Below are 23,783 nucleotides of genomic sequence, written 5' to 3' on the forward strand. Positions count from 1 at the left end.
AGATATCTGATTAGGAAACTTTCAAGAGCATCGGCAATGAAGAAAATTAGAATGGAAAACATGTCAAGAGTCCGAAACCAGGAAATTCAGCTTTCAAGAAACAACCGATTTCGGAAGCGAAAACGGCTACGGAGGGAAGTCACTGTCCCGTCGGATCGTGATAATTTGCTCCCCGGGGATATCGTATGTTTGCTTCTCCCTGGTCAATCGCAAGACCCACTGGAACTTTGTGTGTTTGTCGTCTATAGATATTGGAAACATGAAGGTGTGAAATCTGTCCGCCTGCTGTTTGTTAAGACTTCAGAATTATGTGGCAGTGAGGAAGAGAATTGTGAAGAGGACTTCAGTCGCAATGAGGTTTCACGTTCGTTCGGCCATGATGATTTGTTGGCAAGTCACGAAGTAGTGGGGCATGTGCGTCTCGACTGCAATGATGCCAATGATTTAGATGTGGCAGTGGGGCAAGGTCCAGATTCGTCCCTAAATCAAATTGCAAAGGTATACTGCAAGATGGGACACCGTATGTGGTATACAGAGTTCTCTTGTACTGTGATGACTTCCAGCCGCTTTCCCCGACGTGCCAGAAAGGGTCCGCAGGTGGTTTTGACATGCTGCCGCTCGGCTTATTGCCGCGTGATAGATCCACGCGCGCTGCTACAAGGCTCATTGGCCTTACTCCACCGGGTGTCAGCACAAACCAGCTCATGCTACATATCATCCCGGATTTGCTGAGAGCCTGCGTTGATGGGATTCAAGGAAGGTCACCAGACGGGGACGAAGTGAGGATTTTTATAGATGTTGTTGGATTTCTCGGCGATTACCTGGAGTCGGCGCATGGTGTTGACCTCTTAGGACATCGCACTAATTCACCCTGCACTGCATGTTCTGTACGCAAACACAGGGGTGCAGATAGAAGCTCTCTTGGATATACAACCATTTTACATGCTTCCAACTCTTCTGTCCTTAGAACTGCCGATCGGCATTGGGCCCTTCGCGAGAGCGGTATTGACGACATTGATTGTAATCTTTTGGGAATGTATTCAACCACAAGAGTAAGCAATGAGTCATGCCCACTGCTTAAGCTTCATTCTGAGCTTCAGAAAGTCCGATCGGACATTCAAAGGGCCAATCATGGTGGACCAGTTGTGTCTGGGCTTTTCGACCCGTACCGATCGAATATCATCGCTCCGGACCATCTGCTCAGCGGATTAGCCAAAGATATTATGCAAACTGCTTTTGCTGTTCTGCCTGGCAAGGAGTGGAAACAAAGAATGGATTATATGGTTTGTTCTGCGCTTAATGAAAATGGGCTCATACGGTAGTGTTCGACGTACCACGTTTCAAAAGGAACCCTGCATGGGATGAGTCTCTCCTCAACTTTTTGCATGCTTCTGTGCTGTGTCCCCGTTTACAGAAACATCATCAACGCCCTGAAGTTGGAAGATGAAGTACAAGGACGTGTTCTTGAAGCGCTCGAGTGCCTGAACAGACTGATTGGTTTGACGTATTGGTGGCCCGAGCAGGGAGTTGACCACCCTAACGATGTTGCATGCTTCGATCTGACAAAATCAAACAACAAGTACATTTGCAATATTCAAGATCTCGCCGTTTCGTATCTCGAACAAGTAGATGCGCTATGTGTGGAGCTGGAGGTTGCACGGAAACAATTAGACGAACCAAACTTACACAGACTTCTCGAACTGTACTTCCATTCGTTACCAGCATTTGGTCATGTCAAGCACTTTACGGAGCTTGTACTGGAGAACGCGCACCAGCCTCTGAAGCGGTGTATAACGAAAAGCAATCATCATAACCCACAAATTTCTGCTGTGGCGCACTGTTTGGGGAATGACTGGCAGGGAAGGATATCACTCTTGCATGAAGGAGTTAAGAAAAGCAATTCAGATTCTGAAGAAAAGTACAAAGGAGGTCTCCGAAGACTGCTTATAGGTAGCCAAATGACCGAAATGGTAGAACCGAACGAAGAACATCACAGGTTAGTTAAGCAGGCAGACGAGCTCGTCAACGCTGTCCTAGTAGAACCTCTACTTCATATCGTGCAGGGAGAAGGAAATGCCTTCCGTTTACATTCAAATGAGGTTACATGGAAGACATCTGGGAATTTGAAAGGAAGTGATATGAAGGCTATGCAGATCGGCACGAACGCTACCATAGATATACAAGAGCTCCTTTGCCATGGAGAAAAGCTTCTCCGAAAGTACTATTTGGAGTATGGCTACGGAGAACAGTGGGCTGCACATCTTTGCAAGAATGCGAGGAGAGTTCGCAATATGAAGTTTGGAAATGGTGGTCAGCAGTCGGCTTCGCACGAGTTAATGTATACTAGATGCGTAGTGGAGACATTAGTATCGCCAGAGTGCATCCAAAGACCTGATCGACTGTTGTTTCCACAAGAAAATGGAATAGTTACAGTAGCACGATTTGCTGTGATTGGTATTATTGAAAGGAAAGAGGAGGAATCACCATGGGCAGTGGTAATTCGATGTGATTTATCAAATGGCTTTCTCGGCACGAGACCGAACATGAATACCGCAGATTTCCAACTATTGTACCTCACGAATGCAGTCCGACGCATATCGATTTTCCATGCATGTGGCCATGATGGAGTTTTCCACTGTCAAATTGACCAGATATCCAAGCGGGTGGGACACAAGGGCAATATATTTTCTGGGGAATTATTTCACTGGTTTGACAGGAAAGCTGGATATCCACCACGAATCGCATGAATCGGGCAGCTAATCATACAAAAATTCTTGAGGGCAGAGACAATGGTATATATTTTGATCACAGTTATTGGTTACTGTTTCCCATTTTTAATAGTTCTAAGATATTGTACTTTCAGCTTGCAGGTCAATAAGTCATACCCGAAAACCTTTTGTTTCCATAGCTTTTGACTCATTACTTTCAACGTAATTCCTCTCTGGATTCAGCTTCTGGTAGGCATCGAAATCTATCGTTACGTTCGAACAGGTTTATTGCTAACAACATCTTTTTTGCTACAGAAATCAGTGTCTACAGAAAGTATCAGTGGTTGTGTATCCAACGCATGAATTACTTCGGTGGTATTAAAAACAGTTGTTCCCCAGTAATGAGCTAATTAATGTGTATCTGTCCGACCATCACTCTGAATCAGCACATGTTTCGATTCCGGGGCAATGAAATTGTTGCTCCAAACAATAAAATGATGCAATGTCAAACTATAATAGTATCTCTTGTAGCACTAGCTGTGTTGGATGCCAAATCCATCTATCAATGCTAGCAACCAGTGATTCTGATGACAATTACTGATTGGCCTTTTGCTTCAAAAAGTGTATATTGTTGTTGTCATAATACAGATCCGTTGCTCCCTAGCATGAATCAATTGCTGCAATTTGAATACATCCCACTCTAAAAACCATGGCATCATATCTGAATGACATCGTTGTGAATTACATACACCCCGGAAGCGGTGGTTCGTCGGCTTCCAGACTGAGACGTGCTTCTGTCTGGGGCCGAACGTCGGCAGCGGGGCCGTGAGTGACTCTGACTCGGAATCCGATTCCGAGTCAGAGGGCGAAGACGAGGCTGAGCTCGAGTACGACGAGGAGGGTCTCTCGGATGGCGGGTAGGCACTCTTGCCCCCCTTCCGACGTCGAAAGTCGCCTTTCTTCCGGCTTGGCTTAGACTTTTTTCGTCGTCCCTCGCCATTGCCGTCGGAGCTTCCCCTCGAGTCGAGATTTCCTCCCGAGGGATTCCGGGAGGGTAATTCACCCTCACGGGGGTCCTGACCGGCGGGGGCGTCCTCTGGGAGCGCACTGGCGGGGACCAATGACGCCGTCGGGTCGGCGAATAGTTGGGGACCCGTCCCCACTGAGGGGACGGGTATCCCCGCGGCCTGTAACGCCGGGATCGTGACGTTGGACAAGAGTAAGTTCTCGTCCAACAGAGGTAACTACCGTCTCCGGGAGGTGACTGGCACTTCGCCCGAGGGGGGAGTTGTGGTAACTCCGCCAATGGCCGGAGGCTTAACAGCAGCAATGGCTGGGGTGGGCGCCGCCGATCCGTCCTGAGTGACAGGCGCCGGATCGGGGCGGTACGTCTTGAAGACGGATAATTCCTGACGGAGGGACTTGAATTCCTCCGTTACAGTAGCGATCTCTGTTTTCAGAGGGAGGATCGCCTCCTCGACCCTGGCCTCGATGTCTTCTTGCCAGGCCTTGGTCAATACGCCTTCCAGGGCGGAGAGGCGATCGCGCTCGCGCGCGGATTGTACATCCACCTGCGTGGCGACGGTTTCCTCCACGAAGGAGTTGAGGTTCTCTCGCAGCGCCGACGAGTGCGCTGCGAGTTTCTCCGCCACAGTTGTGAGCGTAAACCTTTCGGCTTCTCGGAGCGCCTCACGGCCGCTCCGAGTTATCCACGCCACTACGGGTGCAGGAACGTCTCGGGGACGGGTTTCTCGGGAACTCTCTGACCCGGACACCATGACTATATAGTAGTCGACGTCGTAATAATACTAATTAATAATAATTAATTAATAATAATTAATTAAAACACGGTAATAAATACCGGCGTACTAGCATAGACGCTATACAGTACGCAATACCCACCTGTATAGGGTTATGATACCCGCTCACACGTGGGGATCGACACGCCTAGACGTGGAGTGACAGACTGTCCGTACTTCGACAGGGCTTACACCCGGCCATGCCTGGGTGGGTAGTTACACGATTACACGTGGTACAGGTACACGAATATCCGTGGTGTACACGTGGGAGGCGCACCCGTGAGGGTGGCATCCCGCGTATGCCTCGCGAATGAGGGAGGCGTACCAGTGCACTACACTGAAGGAGTACTTTTCTGACCGGTCAAGAATGTCCAAAGTCGTTTTCAACTTCCTGTGAAAAGGGGTTCTCCAACATATTTTCTGTCAGTGCCGCGAGACGGTCCTGCCAGTCGTCAGAAAGAGCATGCTGTACTGCTTGTAAATGGGGGTTCCTTCTGGTAGAACGAGAAATGCCTCGTTTTAATGGCTGATGGGCAAACTCAAATACGAGCTCACCGAAATGACGAACATGACCCATCGCTGCGACTGAGTGAGTATACAGCTCAATTAGCCTGTGCAAGTTCGGTTTATCTATGTTCTTCTTCGCCACTTCAGAATGACCACAAAGCTTATCACACGAAGAAACGTACTGACGAGACATGTCCTGTAACTCGACGGTACTCGCCCGACCAAGATCTGAGTTGAACAGCCTCACCGCATCTGCTCCATCAACCAAAAGGCTTGGATACCAACAGGTTTTTGCTACTACGGCTGAGTAAAGTTGTAGGCATTTCACAGCATTTAGAAGCGCATTAGATTCTTCATCATTTCGCCCTGTTCCACAGTCCATCGTTTCGCCGCAAAAGTCTTGAAAATATTATCCACAACGACAAGTGTGCAGAACACACCACTTATCGACGTAGAGAAGAGCTTCTTACCCTTGAAATCATACAATTTGTTTTGAATCACAAGATTGTTTGATCGGAGCGCATCGCAAATCAGTGATTCAACATGTCGCACAGCTTTTTCATCATGAAGTAGCATGAAGCAAGTCGTTAGAATATTCGTAGCGTTACCAGAAAGCAAATGGTCAGGTGCCACCAAAACGGAACGGTAAGGGTCGAACGTGGCGTTGAAGATTGGATGGCCACAACTTGCGCTCGGTATTTTACCGCTGGACTGCGCACGTTTCAGTTTCTGATATAATAAAAGCAAAGGACTACGAGAAAACTTGCCAGATGATTCTTGCTCCATACCAAGGTGATGTAGTAACGAAAGAAATTCCTTCTTATTCATGTTTGCCCCACGAACAGCATCTGTTCTTGGACCTGAACGAAAGCTGCAGAAATCTGCACTGTGCTCTTCGGTGGTAAAGCCATGATTGGACAGTGATGGATCCAGTTTCTGAACTCTAAAAGAACAAAGATGACAGGCTGCGTCGGCATTATGGCCGAGCAAGTCTGAAACATGGGAAATTTCGAGAAAATCGGCAACGTATGCCACGAACTGGATGAAAGCAGTGATTGCCCGTCCAGATCCATCAACAGTTTTAATACCATCGGTTGCTGCAGTCTCGAGATCTTCTGATATGAGGCGTAGAACTTCACTGGATTCTACTCCCGGGGGAGTGAGTCCGAGCAACTTGACAGACTTTCGGCCGGTGCCATGCCTCGGTAATAAGTTGAGAGGAAGCATGTAAATTCCTCCTGCTGAACCTTGTTTCTCCTTGTATTGAGAGAACCCGTCAGAGTACAGTAGTATTCTGTAAACAAAGAAACGAGTTCCATCCAGAAGAGTACCAGTAGACATGTCACATGGACATTAAAATTCATCGACATAATTTCTAACTACTATTGTGTCCATTTTGGGTACGTCTTCATGTGATGAGTTACAAAGTGGGTCACTCTGTTGCTCTGGATTTAACAGAATGTCAAACACCATCTGTTTAAACGCTCTGCACCACTGGAATGTACGTCCTTCTCTGCTGTTGGAAGTAGTTGGAACCCAAACAATTTCAATAGGCCATGTTGTTCCAGTATTTCTGCAAAGTCTGTGTGAAAGAAAGCATACGTGATCTGATATAGACAAATAGAGCTGAGTGCAAAGATCACTCTCCTTCATGAATTCCTCGCCGCCAGGGCCCCAGAAATGACCAATGTCCGAATCGGCGTTCAGTCTAGATTCAGAGCTCACCAGTACAGTTTTACCGATGTTAGCACGCAGAAGATAGTCGGATCCATCTACCCTTATGAAAGAGAGTCCGCTGACGGAATGAGAAGAATATCTGGTGCTTCCCGTAGACCCGTCTCGTCGCCCGGGCATACTTGACATAGCAATATTCACAGATGTCCCGACCTTGTGAAAAGAGGAACGAGAAAAGTCTTCGTGTTGTTTCGAGAACGCAAGAAAGTTTGGCTGACATAACACTGCATTCCTCCTTGAAACCATTAGAATTCTGTTAGCAGTAGAAAAAACTGGATCCAGAACACCACCTTTGGCTTCAGCCAAGCATCCCTGCTCCAAGAGCATCCACGTAGGTCCCAATGATACATCCCGCCGCGCCCAAGAGCTTGGTAGAATAACCTCGGCCTCAGCAACAGCCGAATTCGGATGAGGATTCATCGATGAATCAGAACGAAATACTGGGGAAGTCGATTGCCTGGCACCGGCTTTTTTCAAATCGACAGGAAAGGCACACCTTCGAGAAACGGGAAAGCTTTTTTCGCGCAAGTAAGGCAAAAGGTTGCGCTGGATGGACGAGTATGAAGGCAAGGGCTTTTCGTTGGGCGCATATCTTCCAAGTACCCAGTTCACAGTGTCCCGGAAGTATTCGAATTGATCGATCGTGAACCTGTTCGTACCACTGACGGCTAACAATGACAACAATTGCTGCCACGTTGAGATGCATCTCCGGTCCAAAGGGTTTTCCTCACAAGAAGCGTGCACATCTAAAGTAGGTGATGCGGGCAATGCGCCATCGATAAACGCATCTTCTCGTGTATCAAAATTGGATGCAGAAGACTCGTCCTTTTCTTCATCCTGATTGGGCCCCTTGGTTTCAAGTGGATCTTTCGTTAACTCAAGAGGTGTACGGTGAACCCAACCAATATGCGGCTGAGTGTAGTGCAATGCGCCTGTTAGGCAGAGACCAAGGTCCGACGGTCCAACACAAACAACAGCAACAAAAACACCAACTGCCAACGGCACAGCGCTACGGAGTGTTCGAAGCTCCCTGTCCTCTTTAAGCGGGTTTGCGGCCCGCAGTAGCTCGGATCCCTGATAGGGGGGGGGGCGAAGAGAAGGGCCCAGCCCGGGATCGGTAAATGGTGGTAGAGACTTCTAAAGGCAACTGCTCGACGAGTTCGGAGGGGTGTTTAGGTAAACCTGGTCCGATGGGTCGTAAATCCAATGCTCGAAGAGCGCCTTGTACACCTTATACCCTTGATGAGGTCTTCGACGGGGACGTCGCAACGTAGCCCGTCGGAGAAGAAGAAAACGTAGCAGCGCTACACCTTCGTACTGCCCGATGGCAAAGTACCAACAACGGATCGGTCGCAACCAGATTCCGATGGAACCAACACTGAGATAAGCACCACTGGTGCACCAACACAGAAGCCCGATGGCAAGTGACGTCACGTTGCGGATCGCAATCCTACAAGGTGGGACCAACTCAAGATTAAGGGAAATTAGGATCGGGAAATAAAGGAAAATTAGTAAGGAAAAAGGGGACCCCCGAGCCAAAAGGATAAAGTAATCTGTAGTTAAAGGGAATGTCTTGTAAAAGACGGACTTCAACCAAGGCGATATCAGATTCTGGCAACTCGGGTTACCTTTACTGACTTGGTGGTCAGAGGGCTAAGGTATATATCGCCCCGCCGGAGCCACTACAGTAGCTCTCGGCGCTAGATCTTAGATCTAATCTAATGTTAAATAACTAATATGCAACTAATTAAAATTAATAATTAAAATAATAAAGTGAAATGATTTCCACTTTTGCTTGTCATACCCCATCGTTTCATTTCTTTTCATCCCTCTTTTCAGGTGCGTATTGCACTACACTGAGTGCAACCATTACACGGTTGATTTATATCGGTATCGTTTTGATCTGAATCGAAGGAGAGCCTTCTTCTCACTAAATCGTCAAAACCAGCACGACGAGACATATGTGCTGTCCTTTCAAGTACATCCTCCGGAGTAAGATTGTTTTCGAAGGTCTTCTCGAAATCTTGAGATTGAGGTCCAGTTCCAGCTTTGGGCCTTTCGATGGGGTCCAGAAACCCGGCTGGACCTGCAATTTTGCTGGGATATGTTTTGCGCGGTAATCTTTCATTCCAGCTAAACCGCTCCTTAGCTGGCCTAACATCCCTTCTTGACCTAGGTCTTTTTCGTCGTGATGGTGTGTTACTGGAATCACTCAACATATCAATGAATATGTGTAGAACAGTTTGTACACGAGGAAGAAAGTGTGAAAGGGAGAGATTTTCTGGAATAGTCAATGATGCGACGACGATACGAATATTGGATTTTGGGGGAAAATATATCCCATTAAGTTGGAAAGGTAGCACCATATGGATGGGACGGCGCTCTGTCAGGTACAGGGGCTTTTCGCCGGAAAAGGAAACGAAAATTGAATCAGGGGAGTCTACAACAATGGTAGCTTGCTTTCATCCCTGAGGTAAATTGGTAAAAATCACTATTCCATGAACAAGAGCAAAGCACGCAGCCCAGAGCATCGATTTTCAAAATGACGGGAAATGGTCGAGGTGACCGCACAAACAGGGCAAGGCAGAAGCGTTCTACCGGTGTCGGTCCAAGCTACCAGAGACAAGTCAGAAGAAAGATACCTGGGAACGATGCACAGTCGATATTTCCTAGGATTGACTCAACTCCCATCCAAGGGGGCTATGCAGAGAGACGGAAACGTTCGACTCTCAAGGAGATTCAAAACGTCCCTAGCACATCTGATATGGAAACGCAGCCCCCCGTCACAAGAGAATATGAGGAAGCACAGTCAGGACCAGAGCAAGATCCCCAAATTTTTCTTCCCGAATCGCGAACTCCCGTGCACCCAAACGGAGAGAACGTTCCCATACGAGGGGGAGCCCGGCCTGGGAATTCACCCGTTCCGGTCCGTGATTTTCAGGCCATACATAGAAATGGCAGGCAACTCCCGCAAATAAGTGAGCGAGAGGATGAGAATCCTGGAGGACATTTGACTCGCACTGGTGTGCTTGACCGTCAAAGGGAGTTTGGGGCGTCCAGCATAGCTCAACGTATAGCCGACCCGTCTTTTAGGATCTTTCTGGAGAACTTACAGAGAACTCTTCTCACCAAGTTCAATACAGTCGAAGGTACGATCAAAAATCTACGACAAGAAGTTGATTCTGTCAAAAAGCTCGTTACAGATGGCATGTTAGGGATGAAAGCAGGCTCGAGTTCTGGTTTACGGAAGAAATCAAAGGGAAGCTCCAGGTTCACCTCAAAATGGGCTTTCAAAGACTTAGTGGAACAGGATAATGCTACCCTGGGAACGCAAGTAGAGTTTGCGTTTGGCTCTTCACTGCTGTCAGAAACTCTTACAGATTCCGTGTGTCACTTTATGGAGTTTACCTGGTCCCTTGGTATTGACCTAGCCCACACACACCTAGCTATGGCTGCGTTCTTGTACGGCCATATCAAAACTGCAACAAAAAAGGAGTTTGGATGCGGATTAGCGCTAGTGCATTGTGAGTTCAAGTTTAGGTATGTGAAGAAGTTGTTCGAGAGTGCTAGAAGGCACAGGATTGACGTTGCAAACCGCGAGATTAATTCTCGACGAAACGGTGACGGGAACAGTGTAAGTCCTGAACACCGCCATCCTCAGCGTGAAATATCATACTGGCTACAGGCTGGATATGTGGGAAAAGATATGCTGAAGATAAAAAGAAAACTGGTAGAAACGAAGGAGAAACCCCCCAAATCCATAGTGGAAACCGTGAAGGGTCCAGAGGCCATCTACATTGCTCAAAGTGTATACGCAATGGCGACTGACGTTTTTAGAGAGTCCCGAGTTGCAGCCAAGAAGCGTTTTTTGCAGATCTTGGTTTCATGCTGATTCCGTGGGAGTCGCGACGAGGCATACCTGAAAGCTTTCAGCCCCCGAAGTTATCGTTCAAGTATCCAGACCACTCTTTCGACATCGGGGATCAAATTACACCTGCAGCTACGTTTGACGTTCCAAACGCAGTGGCATTGAACAAGTGCCTTTTGCGGGAAATGAGTGATTCTCGGCTGGAGTTCCATGTTCTACTGGAGTACGATGTTCTTGTTGGTGAGGGCCTACTAAAAAATGGCGGACAGAGGAGAGGCTTTCAGCAAGCGCAACGCAAACGTATGCACCGCACCATTAACCTCGCTGTAGTATCTCTAAATTTCTTTCTAGCGTACACGCAAGGCAAGGATGTGACTGATTTCCTCTGTAGTCATTCAGGATCTCTAAGGACAGTTTTTCGCACTGCATTGCTATTTCGTTTGTTTGTGAACGATGTAATCAACGGCAGGAGTCATGCGGACTTTCCGTCTACCTTGCGTAACATCGACGATGATGAAAGAGTACAGGAACAAAGTATCAGTGGCGGCGGTACATTGTTGTTTCCGGGCGAGGCAGGGGAAGACGAAGCAGGCCAGCTACAGCATAATGCCCATGATGAATACGAGGAAAGCGAAGAAAATGGCATTGAAATGGCTCGTGTGCGGATTTTGAACTTCCTGCCAGGTCTTTCCAAACAAAAAGATGTCTTGGATGCACAAATCCTAAGGATATCTCCGACAGAATTCGAAAAACTGTGCACAGTTTTTCCAATAAGTAATCCAAAACAAGAGGATGCGAGAGAGGCGGGTAACCGTGTCGAAAATATGCAACAGGTTCGCGATCAATTATGGGAAGATGACTCCAATGATGAGTATAATTTCGATCACCTTCTTAAGGGTAGTAGCGTTGCTACCCTTCTTCAGGGTGGCAGCAGAAACAGGAATGAGGGGTGATTTATCTCACGTTATATCCCTGAATATATATAGCATGCGATACTTGACGTTTTGAGTCGTGGGAGAGTGTACACTTGCGGAGGACTTACACTGTCCGACCACAACTCACAATATGGGATCATAAAGCTCGAATGGGAGTTGTAGGAATTAACCTGATAGAGAAGTTTGGAGGTGACAATGAGATCTTCAAATGGATAATAAAGGTATCAATTTTCAAGGATATCAGATATCACACTGAATAAATCGAACCCTTCCTGCACGCTCCAAAGTCGAGCACGCTCTTTGACACGAAGCGTTCCCCAAAGCAGCGCCTGACCTCGGCCATGACGTAGACCTTTGCGGCCAGGGTGCCGGGGGCCCTCGTGATGGCGTGGGCCATGGCGACACTGTCGTCGTGGGCGGGCGGGTGGGCGACGATCGGGGCGCCGCGCAGCAGCTTGCGGCGCTCGTGCGAGGCCTCGTGCGCGACCAGACGGTCCATGGGCTTGGTGGACTTGCGCAGATGGCGCGGCGTCAGCCTGGACGCGACGAGGAGCATCGAGATGGACAGCTGCAGGGAGGCCGAGAGCGTGATGGTTTCGAGCTGCAGCATGGGCGAGCAGAGGAGGCGCCGTCGCGGCTGCAAGTTGAAAAGGGAGGCCATTTTGGAGGGAGCGGGGGTGGGGGCGCTGTCGACGGTCGGGTCGCTAGCGGGCGTGGCGCTTGCGCGGCGGTAGAGATATGGCGCGCGCAGGCGTTTTAGAGCGCGGGTGAGAGTGGGGGGCGGGACATCGCCGGGGAGGGGTGGTGAGGTGGGCTGCGGGATGGGCGGGTGACGGTCTGGCGACGGAATGGGAGGGGGAGAGCAAGAGGCTCTAAATTAGTCAATCAATATGTGACTATTATACTGTACCTTGAAGTGCGCAGATCACTACATCTGAGATCTGGAGCATAAAATTTGGTATTTTAAAGTCACTGCAATATAGTATAGAGGCATTACCCTTGTAACCATTTCCATTATTGCGAAATTAGTACAGGACACCAAAATATGATAGTCTGTTCTTTTCGGTAGGGGTGGCTTTCCACAGCAGTGTTATCACAACGTGGCGCAACCACATTTATGAAGCTCATTATAAATTCTACTGTTAATCCGTGGTACGCGAAAGTAAAGCACGGATACAGGGTTGGAAATTGATATGAGTGTTATGTTGAATCAGTATATAAATATTTGGGGTCAGAAAATACTGTACAAATAGGGTAGTGGGGACCACTGATTTTCAGTGGTCCTGTGTATTCTGACCACGTAGTGCGGCATCCAGCGTGCGGCGACATACGCCAGCACGCTGGGCGTGGGGACACAGAGGTACTCCGAGGCCTCGAGGCTACTCCACTCGTCCGGTAAGGCGGGGTATAACTGACCCCGGGCCGACAGGGGGACGGCGAAGAATTCCGTGGTGTGCCACATGTGGAGATAGGCATCCACGCGGCGCCACTGCAGTCGGCTCTCCTTGGCAGAATTCTCACCCCACCGGGCGCGGTTGGCCACACTATACCACCAGTCGAACGGGCAGGGGAAGGCCACCAGTTGGACGCGGGGCCTGGGATCCACAACCCCGCCGAACCACTGGAAGAGACCGAACAACTGCGTGTGGTGCTGCTCCTCGGCCGCGCAGCGGACGTACAGGAGATCCGAACGGGAGTCGGCCATCACCCGATGCGGTGCATGAAGCCAACGGGTCCTCCACGCAGCCGAGCGGTGTTCTTGCCGAACTCATCCGCGAGGGGAGGGCGTGCGGATGCCCCTCCGTCTCGGGATGGCTTGAAACCGGGCGGAATCGGGGAAGGCCGTACCGATGTAGGCATCGACGGTCATCGGCGGTTGCCCCTGCGAGGGGTTCCGACCACCCCGTGACGCCCGGTGGTCCAAATCGCTCCCTGGCAACAGGGACCGGACGGAACGCACCCCAGCGCGGAGCCAGCCTGTCGGCGGCGTCGCCGCTGTAGTATAACTACAAAAGAATTAGATTAGAAATTGGATCCGGCTCTGTAAGGCACGAACCTTACAGACAGCCGATACCACACGTGTACGGGGGCACGCGCCCCCACGTGTACTATACGTGTACGACACGTATACAGTCAGCCCTTTCGGCTGACAGGGCCGACTACAGTAGTGCCGCATAGTACAGTACGTACTGTACTAAGTTACGATAGACTAATTGTACATTAAATGACGGAGCGGACGGGCGGCGGCGAAGGGGGACAAGCACGGACTTGTCCACGACCTACCGCCTAGGTCTGACTTCCAGCTTATCCTAAGGAAGCTTTCGTTAGCTACCTTAAGGCGAGACCGAGCGCGGGTAGAGGACGCGCGAGCACGCGAGCGAGCCTAGATCCACCTCCGCCCGTCAGCGCTGAAACGTAACCTAGCGCTGCTCCGGGGCGTCGAGGCGTAGATCGGCCCGCGCGTGTGCGCGTCCTCCCCCCGATCCCGCTCTACCACGCTGCCCGGGCCCGTGCTCCGGTTTCGTTAGCTGGTCCGACTTCCCCCGTCTTCTGGTACGTACGGGTCTTCCAGGACTAAGCATACACCCCTATCCGTTTAGGGGTGTTTATGCTACAGCCGCCGCCGGGGGCGTCACCGCGTACGGATCAGGCTGCGCCGGCTGAGTTTCCCCTTCGGTTGCGGGGCGTCCCGCAGCTGCGACCTAATCGGGCGACCGCCTCAGTACGGTCAACTCTCCGACCTGGGGAGCCGGGGCTGATCTTACGGGGCGCGGCAAGGGCCTGCGCTCGTCGGGAGAAGGGCCCCGAGGCTGGAGGCCCCCGGTACCCGCGAGCCGCGCCGGACGGTCAGAGGAACCCGTAGCGGGCTGGTCCCCGGCGCGCAAAGACTGCGCCGGATGAAACGAAAGCGCCGGAACGTGTGCCGCCGATGGAGGCTGCTCGCGTGGGAGTTGTCCCCGTTCCGTGCGGTGATTCGCCATGGGGTTGGTAGGAAGAAAGAGAAGGGAAGAATCGCGAGGAAGGGCGTGGATAGTGGTGGTTGTGGAGTGAGTCGTGGGGTGTGCTGTGGGGTGAGTTGGGGGGTTCGTAGTGGGGGACAAGGGAAGCGTGAGGAGACCCGCCACCGCACCGGAAGAACCGCCACGGTTAAATACCAAAAACTCCATAGGCTCCCCTATGGACTCGACCGCAGTCCGACCGCGTTCCCGCGGTCGGCGCGGACTTTTCCGTACGGTGGGCGCCCCCTGCAAGCCGGTCATTGCAGACTTCGGCCGCGACGGGGACGTGTCGCGAAGTAAGGAAGGGGGTCTGTAGTACAATTCCGTACCACAACCCCCCGGCGAGATGATAACCGCGCGGGAGGGCGGGTGCTACTGTAGCGAGCAGGCGTACACGCGCCCGCCGCCGTGCACGGTAGTACCCCAAGGGTCCGACGTGGGACAGCCGGTAACAGCGGGCGTGGCCACAGGTAACACGTGGCACAACCGTTAGCCGGGATCGTGGCCACGGGCACACGTGTATAATCCGTACGGTGGCTAACTAGTAATTAGTAGTTAATGGCACAAAGTAGCCAATTTAGCACAGTAGCTGGTATACAGTAAGTAACAGCTACTGCGACGGGACAGGTATCCTGGCGTCCCACTTAGGGGTTAAGACCGGGGGCACCTGCCCCGTTCCAGTAAACGGGGGGCAGACTCGCCTCCCCTCCCTTTACGGCTAATTGCTATCCCGTTCGGGTTTCCCTTTTAGTCTCAGGCTTCTAACCCGTGACCGGCCGTCCGGATCTAACACTACCGACCAGCTGCGCGTCACCGGCCACGTGAGCCTTCCCTCTTTTCGAGTCCATCCGTACGGTCTGCGTTCGTGCGTGGGTTACCCAGCGGCGCGCGCTCGCTTACCTCTAACCCCCGTCGTTTCCGAGTGGTCGGGGCGAAGGTAGTTATACCACATCCCGTACAGGTCGTCGTCGAGGGTAGCAAAAGTATAAGAAGGTGATAAAAAACCTTACAAGACAAACCGTATGCTGCCATTTCAAACTCAGAAAGCCGCACTGTCTGATCCCTTTGAGAGCACCAGACACTCTCACCACTACATCCACGTCCTGTCGTGGAGAACGCTAAAATATTTGCGGACAGATGACGCACTAGGGATAATGGTAGTACAGGGCAGTCTAGCTTCTGGAGCAACTCACTGGTCTTTGCAACGCTGAATCCGGAGCACTGCGAGAAGAAAAACAGCGAGGAATGCATACATGTCTGCGCGGTCTACAGTTCCAAGGCTTGAGTTGGTCATGACAAGTCTTTCGTTTCTCCACAGGCTGCACTTGCGAACCAACTCATCGCAAAACAAAACAACGTAGCTCGACCGGGCGTGATGTAGCTGCCGAACTCTCAATTCCGTTTTCATGCGCTCAAGAGCAGCGCGGGAGAATAGGCGTGCGCGTTCTGATAGAACGGAATTTGTAAAGTCGTTTTCGAGCTTAACCGGCTGTTCGGTGACAGATTGAATCCTCCACCCTGCCGCATGCGCAGCACCGTCTCTTCTTGCTCGTCCCCCTCTGCCACTTCCGGCCGCACGTCCACCAGTTCTGCTCCTTGCCAGCGCGCGTCCTCTTCCAGACCGTCTTCCTCGTGTAGAGCGGGCTTGAACAGCACTCCCAGGCGTCGTTACTGTAGTATAACGACGAAGTAGTTAGATAGAGATTGGATCCAGCGCTGTAAGGCACGAGCCTTACAGACCACCAGTGCGCACGTGTACCCCACGTGTAATACACGTGTATGACGCGTGTACCAGCAGCCCACCGGCTGACAGTGCGCACTACTGTAGCGCCGTCGAGTACAGTACGTACTGTATTACGTTATGATAGACGGTTTTGTAACATTAAATACAGGAGCGGACCGACGGCGGACGGGGCGACAAGCACGGACTGGTCCTCAACCGACCGCCAAGGTCAGTCCACCCAGCTTATTCTAACTACGGGCCTTCGCCTTCGCGCGCGTGAGGAGAAAGGGAGCGGGTAGGGGACATACGCGTGCGCGAACGGGCCTAGATCCGCCTCCGCCCGTCAGCGCTGGTACGTTACCCAGCGCTGCTGCAGGGCGTCGAGGCGTCGATCGGCCCGCGCGTACGCTCGTCCCCGACCTTCCCGCTATACCTCACCGCTACCAGGGCCCGCTTCCCTGCCTCGTTAGCTGGTGCTTCACCTGTCTTCCCGTTCGAACGGGGTCTACAGGTCGAACTGCGCATACACCTCCAGTCGTCTGGGGGTGTTTATGCTACAGTTACGGCCAGAGGGGTATCTAGCGCTGCAGAAAGTCTTGCGTTTTCCTCAAAAGTGGTTGCGGGCTGTATAAGTTGATCAAGGGGGATGGAAGGAATCGCAAGTTGCTCTTGCACAGCGTTAGAGCTGGTGGCGGGGGCGAGGGCGGGCTGAGAGAGTTTTGGGTTCAGGCTCTGTTGTTCCGGTGGTTTAGGATTCTCCAAGAGAGTATGGGGACTACTCCGGTGGTTGGAGAGTTTGCTGGGGGTCCTACTTTGGCTCGAAGGGAGATTTCAGGTGCTTCAAATGGTGACCGAGGTTTTGAGACACATCATTCTGTCTGTATTGACTTCCAGCAAAAAATGAACCCGTGGATGGTTCTCCGGAACCCATGCTTGAAGTCTGTCCACTCAGAAATGAGATTGCTACACTTGTCTAGAAGTTACAGTCGTTCAAAAATGGTCCTAAAACGGCCTTTATGTACAATAGACCGTACATAATTGACATTCAAAAATTATGAATCGGCAGTTATGTACGGTACACCGTACATTCTAACACTAGGGATATACTGTCGAAAAAGGGCTAGCTATTCATGGTTAGATCAAGGATCGGAATCTGGACGTCTACGTGCACTGGACGGGTATTGATGACAGGTAAAATGGAGGTAACTCTTGAGGTAACGGCCTCAGGGTTGATTGTGGCGAAAAAGAGGAAAGCGAGTCGGTCAGCAATGAAGCCGGGATTATGCCTGTCTCCCTTTCATAACTATGTTCTACTGCCGCTTAAATGCTATGCTGCCGCCAGCCTTCGCGTCCGCTGGCAACTGGCTAACTCTTGACGACCGGAAATCGTCGTCATTGCCGCATAACAAAATTTGATTCCACGGTGTCGCCATTCGTGGGTTGACGGGTCTTAGAAGGGCACCCCGCAGATACTAACGATTTTTGCGCGGACGATTACTAGTAGGCGTTTACGAGCAGGCGTCATTTTCTGGATGTGATAAAAAGCGAGTGAGGTCGTGAACGCCGCTAACTGCCCCGCACAAAGATGCCTTCTTGCGAACCGGGCTTCTCATCGGATCGGCTGTAGGCATTGAAGAGGGGAAGAGGGGCGGGAAGTTGTGAGCAAGGTTGAGTTGATGGGGAGTAGGACAGGGAACGATGACGAAAGGAAGTGTAAGAGAATTTGCAGTTCCAGGATATAGACAGAACGGTTTTATTCGCGCGAAAACATTTGTTCAGGGGATTTGGCGAAGTGATCCCACCCCACGAGAGCGGCACCACTTCGTCAAAAGTGGCGGCTGTTCGTCAGATTTTCTGAACGACGATTGGCCAAAAAAGTGGTTCAGTGGTAATCTGGCAATTTCTGGATGGACCCACTGCACCCACGACTGGGCGCGACAGTAGTACTGTGCGCAGCGCTTGTATTGATCCCGCTTGTTTATTCGCATCGCTGCAGGGGTAAAAAAAAACTATTTAGCGAGTCTCTTGCACTGTTTGATGTTGCGTTATCGCGCCCGCCTCATGCCGTTTCCGCCAGTTTCTCCGTTAATGCGAGCGTGCATCTGACGGTTTGAAGGGCTACATGAACTTGTGACTACTCGACGTAGACTCTGCGTGTCCCATTCTCTCTCGTTGCAATTGACATATCTGGGAAGAACAAAGTACCTCATCAAAAGGTTTGTGCATTCCCGCCTCTTTATCAGGCCACAGCACAATGGCTTTTCGCACGGTTGTGACTGATACGTTGGATGAATGGGACGAGCTTCTGAGGGAGAGGGTTCGCTCCTTGAATCGTTCTGGTCCAAGCCCGGATAGCGATGAGTTTCGCTGCTCGGTCCTGAGCGAATTGCACGAAAAGCGATACGTTTCTTTTCGACGTTGGCGCGCGGAAGAAATTTTAGTTTTCGTCATTATCGCCTTCCCCCGTTCCGAGTTACTGAAGCTCACTGCTGCAGGCCGAGTGTCAACGTTCTTCAGAGCTTTGCACGAGAAATGGAACCCGTCTTTCAAAAGCTGGGTACATGTGCTATGGCGTTTCACGGGTCATGCACACGAATTCTTTAGCGATGTACTGTTCTTAATGCCCTCTGAGCAGAAAGCTCCAATTCGTGAAATGGGTCGTGTCTTGTTCCGTGATCTTATTCAGGAGCGCATCATGCCTCCAGAGACGGCTGTGAGTGTTATTGGCGCCATGATACAGTGGCCACTGGAAAGAACGATGGTCACTAAACACGCTGGTCAGCTGTACAGTCTTGCATTCCGCTTAACCCCGGATGAAACTGGATTTCTGTGCAGAAGTCTTTTCATGTACAGAGCAAAAGAGCTTAACGATGGGTGCAACTGTGGATATGAAAAAGACGAACAATTCTGCAGATGTGCCGCGCGCTATGTCAGGAATAATTACACGGGCAAAAAGGGAATGGATCTCGAGCACGACCGCGATAAGGAATATGCATGTGCACTATGCCGCAGTATCATTGAAAAACACGCGGAACATGGCAGACATGCCGCAAATTTCCAATGGGCTGAACGGGAAAAAGAGGATTTCCTCATGAGTGCTTGCGATGAAGTCTTTTCGGAGCAAATATACGTAGAGCTGTTCCAAAATTTGAACGCTGGTCGCATGCCGCGCCTTAAGCTGCGGCGTCCTCGCGCTCTTTCGCACTACGAGCTCAATCACAATGCCATGCGTTCGATCGACAGCGATTATCATCATGGTTTCGCACAGCATGCTGGGTGCGTAACTCAAAACTGCAAGCAAGCTTGGAAAACGGGCTGTCAAAATACCTCCTGCCAGACACACTGTTTCAAAAACGGGCTTCTGGAATGTCGCCCCCATCGTAACTATGAACCCCTGGGATTGCCTACCTACAACCCAAGAAGGAAGATTGCTTTTGGGATACGTTGAGCATACTCCCGTGGTGTCCCAGATGACTGGAACGAGAGTTTCAAAACAAGAAGTCGCATGCCTCAACTGAAGATCTACGCCTCACGTCTGACAAGGACCTGCTTATCACTCTTTATAGCTGCGATAACAACTCAAAACTGCATGTAACAGCAGTAAGCAGAAAAGCGACACCGCACCACGAGCCACTAGACTATCGATGGTACTAGCGAAGACGCTTCCTGCACTGCTACTATAACACACCTGTTAGACTGTCCCCTCAGCGTGTGAAACGAACCGGCTATATCAGTGTCTTCCCTCCTTTCGTATAGGTTGTTTCCTGAGCAAGACTTTGCTCGGTCCCGTACAACTCATGCTTGAACGATTGCCAAGGCGTTTGCATGTGCGGATATGTAAATAGAAAGCAAACAGGTGCTGCAGACAAAGCGATTTGTGATGGTCCCTGGAGTCCTCTGCCATTATCCAGACCGAAGACCATGTTTTCAAGTATTTAGTCTTTGCAAAACTGTGATTTAGTGTACTGGTGGCATTTGCAAGTGAAGCTGTTTGACCGGAACAGCGCAGTGCCTATTTCGGTGCCTAGGATTCTTGCTTCATAATTCATCCTCCATCCCGGGTGGCCAGCCCATCTTGAAAAGTATTGGCAGCACGGAATCTGAACCGCCGCCGTACTTGGACCACGGCACAATCACGTACCCACCTGTACCGGGCGTTTTTCTCCGCTCACAGCTTCTGTACAGACGTCTTTGACGTAATGCGATTTTGTCATTTTTGGAGAAGCATACTCGACCTGACGTACGGAGCTGCCAACACTTCATGACGCACTTCGTTTGTACTCCTTCATGCTACTCACTGGGACAAATCTCACAAGAAGCTACTCCTCGCAAAGTTTATGATTGCTTCGACGTCGTTGTTAACCGCCGAACCAGATGCGAATGTGACAGGTCCTGGTGCGTGATCAAACGAAAACGGCTCGTTCTCGTACCCAAGCTGAGCACGTTCCTCTTCATCAGCCAACGCTCCTTGATTGCCGCTTCCGTCGACTGCAACGCCAGCAGATCGCAAGGTAGTGACACTGGAAGCCCGAGCTCGTTCGAGCTCGGCCTCCAGTCGGGTTTGAACGGTAACCGTTTTGGTCGGATTTGCGACGTCAGATTTGTTACAAAAGATCAGCAGCGGCGTCCCCTTCTCTGCAATGAAGGGATCAGTCAAAATGGTAAACAACAGTTCGGTATCCTTTCTCGCTTGTGCCGTGAAGCGCTGACCGTCGACAACAAAGACAATACACTTTGCCATCTGAAGATAGGCATGCATCTTGTGACGGAGGCGCGGGTGGCCCGGGAAATCGATCCAACGCATTGGCGGAGCAGAAATGGATAAACCGTGAGGGACGAATGTGGCGTCGTTCACAGTCATCGATGGGACAGTGCCATGCTTTGGTAGCGTACCATAGCGCAGGGACTTGAAAAGAGCTGTCTTTCCGACAGCTGGGGCATCACTGTCTCCTGAAATGCCGACAATGAGAACGGCATTGCGCGGATCTCGACGGGAGAGCAGTGTAGAGAGGGCAATGCCCAAAACTGTAATTGTTAGGACCAGCACCGTAATGACTAGCGCATCTGTCAGGTTAGCGTGGGCGGGGGGTTCGATTCCGTATGCTTGCATCTTGTTTCCAAGTGCAACTGCAGCATGGATGACGTGGGGTCGTATTGGACCCAGATATTGTTCCAAAACCATTCCAAGATCAGAAGAGAACTCTGCTTGGAGTGTATGGTCTTTCCTCGAGACGTCAGCGCCCTAATTCGGATGGCCGTGAAATCCAGCAGAAGATGAAGCCGCAGTTTCACAATGGGTAGGACGAGACGCGGGTGAAGGAAAGCTTGGAAATTGTGCGAAGGATGCGAGGGGGTTCGTTAGCTGTTCTGAGATAACATTATTCACCGCACACGAATGCGGCGTGCTGGTGTGTGTGAATGTCACACAGGGAAAATGATTGTCAAAAGAATTCTTCGAAAAAACATGCTGCCTGTGGTATAAATTACTCGCAATGTCCTTGTTGGACCTTGCTGGTACTCCTGGAGTTTGTTGATGAGTCATCGGCGAGGTACCGCAGTCTCCATCCTTTGGTGATGTCAACGCAGAAAATCAATCAGAGCTGTGTCTATTTGCTGTATAGCTCTCTTCCTTGACAGTTTGAAATAGCATTCTTACTTCCTTACCATTGCATTGCGATAAGACTGTACAGTACCCTGGGTATAGCTAAGGGTTTCTTTGATAATTTTAGCGCACAGATAGACATGATAGCTCTAATGCAACCGCAACCTATCTTTCCTTAATATGGAAGTCTCAATGAATTCCTCTGATCCTATCCCGGAATTGAGATTTTCTGTGAAGAGGTCTTTGAAGTCCTACAGACTATTGTAAAATAATGAAGTGTACAGGGAGCAAATGCTGTAACTCTCTGTTCACGTACTGTAATCGAAGATCCACTCCAAGCCACTCTATACTAAGCAGCATCTCCGATACAATTCCTTGGGTTGAGCGAAACTTTCGTTCAGTAGCTTTCAAAAAACCGAATTTCGTGTCGTGTATAGACTCTGCTTCAAACAAATCATCGAGGACCGACATATCTTTAATTCGAAGGCACAAACACGCAGGCTTGAGCGATAATCTAGACTCGACAGGGACTCTCAAAAAAAAAAAATAATAAACCGAAGCGCGAGTTTGAAGGAAGACGCACTCAGCAGAGCCAAGTTTGAGAAATGCAATAGCTCCTGAACATCCACCCGAAACTCACGAGATCTGGTCGCCCTCGGCTCGCAATGCCTTATGAACGGCAAACGGATGAACAACAGTCTCTTCTTCTAGACTCAATGGTATGCTTATGTTATGTAGGATCGAGAGTTGTATGTGGCAGGTCAGAAAGACTGTATCCCGGCACAAACTCGGAAAACATTAGGATTCAACCCATTTTGCACATAGCTTTACACTAAAAGCATCGCAACCATTAGGACGAGGAAATATTTGAAGTAGAGAAGCATCCCAGTTCACTCAGTTTCTGGTGGGCTAGGATGTAATCGTCGAAAAAGGCTTTTTGATCGTTCGCGTACTTTTCACAAAGCGCCTTTGTCTCTGGGATATCTAGAAGCGCAAGATCGGAAGACAAACGCAGCAGGTCCGGGTCCGGTTCGTCTTTAAGAATCTCGACGAAGTACGAGTTATCAAAGACGACAGGTACCTTTGTCCACGGCCCATCAAAGCCAGATCGGTCCTGATGCGCGCGGCCCAGGGTGTGCGCGCCACTAAGCACGGTAATCTCTGTGTCGTTCAAGCCCATTCTATAGAAGACTTCACGCAGATGGCCCATGCGCTTGTCCGCGTCTGGGAGGCGGCCGTCCTCTGTGGTGTCGGCCTCTCCGGCGTCGGTGCGGCCCATGCGGAACGGGACTTTCGGACCGCCAGAGTGCTCTATCCCGACGACGGAGGCGAGCTGATAGAGATCTGCATACGAAATGGCCGGGAACTGGGCCTTGATGGGCTCGAGCAGATCCATGGCGATGTTGAGACCGTTGTTGGCGGCGTGGCCCTTCTCAGGGAGGTAGCGGATGGAGGCATTGGCGCCGCCTGTGCCGTCGGCGACTTTGTAGGTGCCGGCGTCGTGCCAGGCCAAACGGACCATGATGGGCATGCAGGGCGTGGTGTCGTAGAGCTTGTTCAGGGCGGTCCGCACGTCAGATTCCAAGGAAGCGGTGGGAGGTGTGCGTCGCGCAGGGAGAAAGACTGTGGGGAGACGAGATTGGGTCCGAGCGGGGGTGACAAAGGTGGTGCGGCGGAGGGCCGTGGACGGGGTGCACAACGACTCGGCATGCAGGACGGCGATCGGGGCGACGAAAGCGTTCATGGTGCCAGGTTGGGGTGGGGAACAGATCCGTGAGCGATGAACGTGGAGTTGGGGGGGGGGGATTCTGATCGTAGCCAGTGTCGTCTGGCAATCCCAACATCTCTGGAACACACCAGCCTTAAAATCCGTGCTGTCGGACAAGCCCTCGATTGCAGTCTTGCCTT

The 23,783-nt window shown here is 50.8% G+C and overlaps 4 protein-coding genes; 1 reads left to right on the forward strand and 3 right to left on the reverse strand.

Moving 5' to 3' along the window:
- The first annotated feature begins 18,527 nt into the window (after positions 1-18,527).
- On the forward strand, positions 18,528-19,721 carry CHC_T00001377001 (hypothetical protein). The gene has a single exon (XM_005711754.1). The coding sequence runs from the start codon at positions 18,528-18,530 to the stop codon at positions 19,719-19,721; it is 1,194 nt and encodes a 397-aa protein (XP_005711811.1).
- A 42-nt stretch (positions 19,722-19,763) lies between these two features.
- On the reverse strand, positions 19,764-21,455 carry CHC_T00001378001 (hypothetical protein). XM_005711755.1 is given in 2 exon segments: positions 19,764-20,582; positions 20,583-21,455. The coding sequence occupies 1 exon segment, from the start codon at positions 21,453-21,455 to the stop codon at positions 20,583-20,585; it is 873 nt and encodes a 290-aa protein (XP_005711812.1). The 3' UTR covers positions 19,764-20,582.
- A 60-nt stretch (positions 21,456-21,515) lies between these two features.
- CHC_T00001379001 (hypothetical protein) lies at positions 21,516-21,815 on the reverse strand. The gene has a single exon (XM_005711756.1). It carries the CDS (start codon positions 21,813-21,815, stop codon positions 21,516-21,518), a length of 300 nt encoding a protein of 99 aa, XP_005711813.1.
- A 465-nt stretch (positions 21,816-22,280) lies between these two features.
- CHC_T00008640001 (Ascorbate Peroxidase, APX2) lies at positions 22,281-23,619 on the reverse strand. XM_005711757.1 is given in 2 exon segments: positions 22,281-22,725; positions 22,726-23,619. The coding sequence occupies 1 exon segment, from the start codon at positions 23,617-23,619 to the stop codon at positions 22,726-22,728; it is 894 nt and encodes a 297-aa protein (XP_005711814.1). The 3' UTR covers positions 22,281-22,725.
- Between the last annotated feature and the right edge of the window lie 164 nt (positions 23,620-23,783).

Source organism: Chondrus crispus, genomic scaffold, assembly GCF_000350225.1.
Source record: "Chondrus crispus Stackhouse genomic scaffold, scaffold_1, whole genome shotgun sequence".
NCBI classification, from domain to species: Eukaryota; Rhodophyta; class Florideophyceae; order Gigartinales; family Gigartinaceae; genus Chondrus; species Chondrus crispus.

Coding starts and splice junctions, on each gene's coding strand:
- CHC_T00001377001 (XM_005711754.1), top strand. CDS start 18,528: ATGGCTTTTCGCACGGTTGTGACTGATACGTTGGATGAATGGGACGAG.
- CHC_T00001378001 (XM_005711755.1), bottom strand. CDS start 21,455: ATGGTTTTGGAACAATATCTGGGTCCAATACGACCCCACGTCATCCAT.
- CHC_T00001379001 (XM_005711756.1), bottom strand. CDS start 21,815: ATGACTCATCAACAAACTCCAGGAGTACCAGCAAGGTCCAACAAGGAC.
- CHC_T00008640001 (XM_005711757.1), bottom strand. CDS start 23,619: ATGAACGCTTTCGTCGCCCCGATCGCCGTCCTGCATGCCGAGTCGTTG.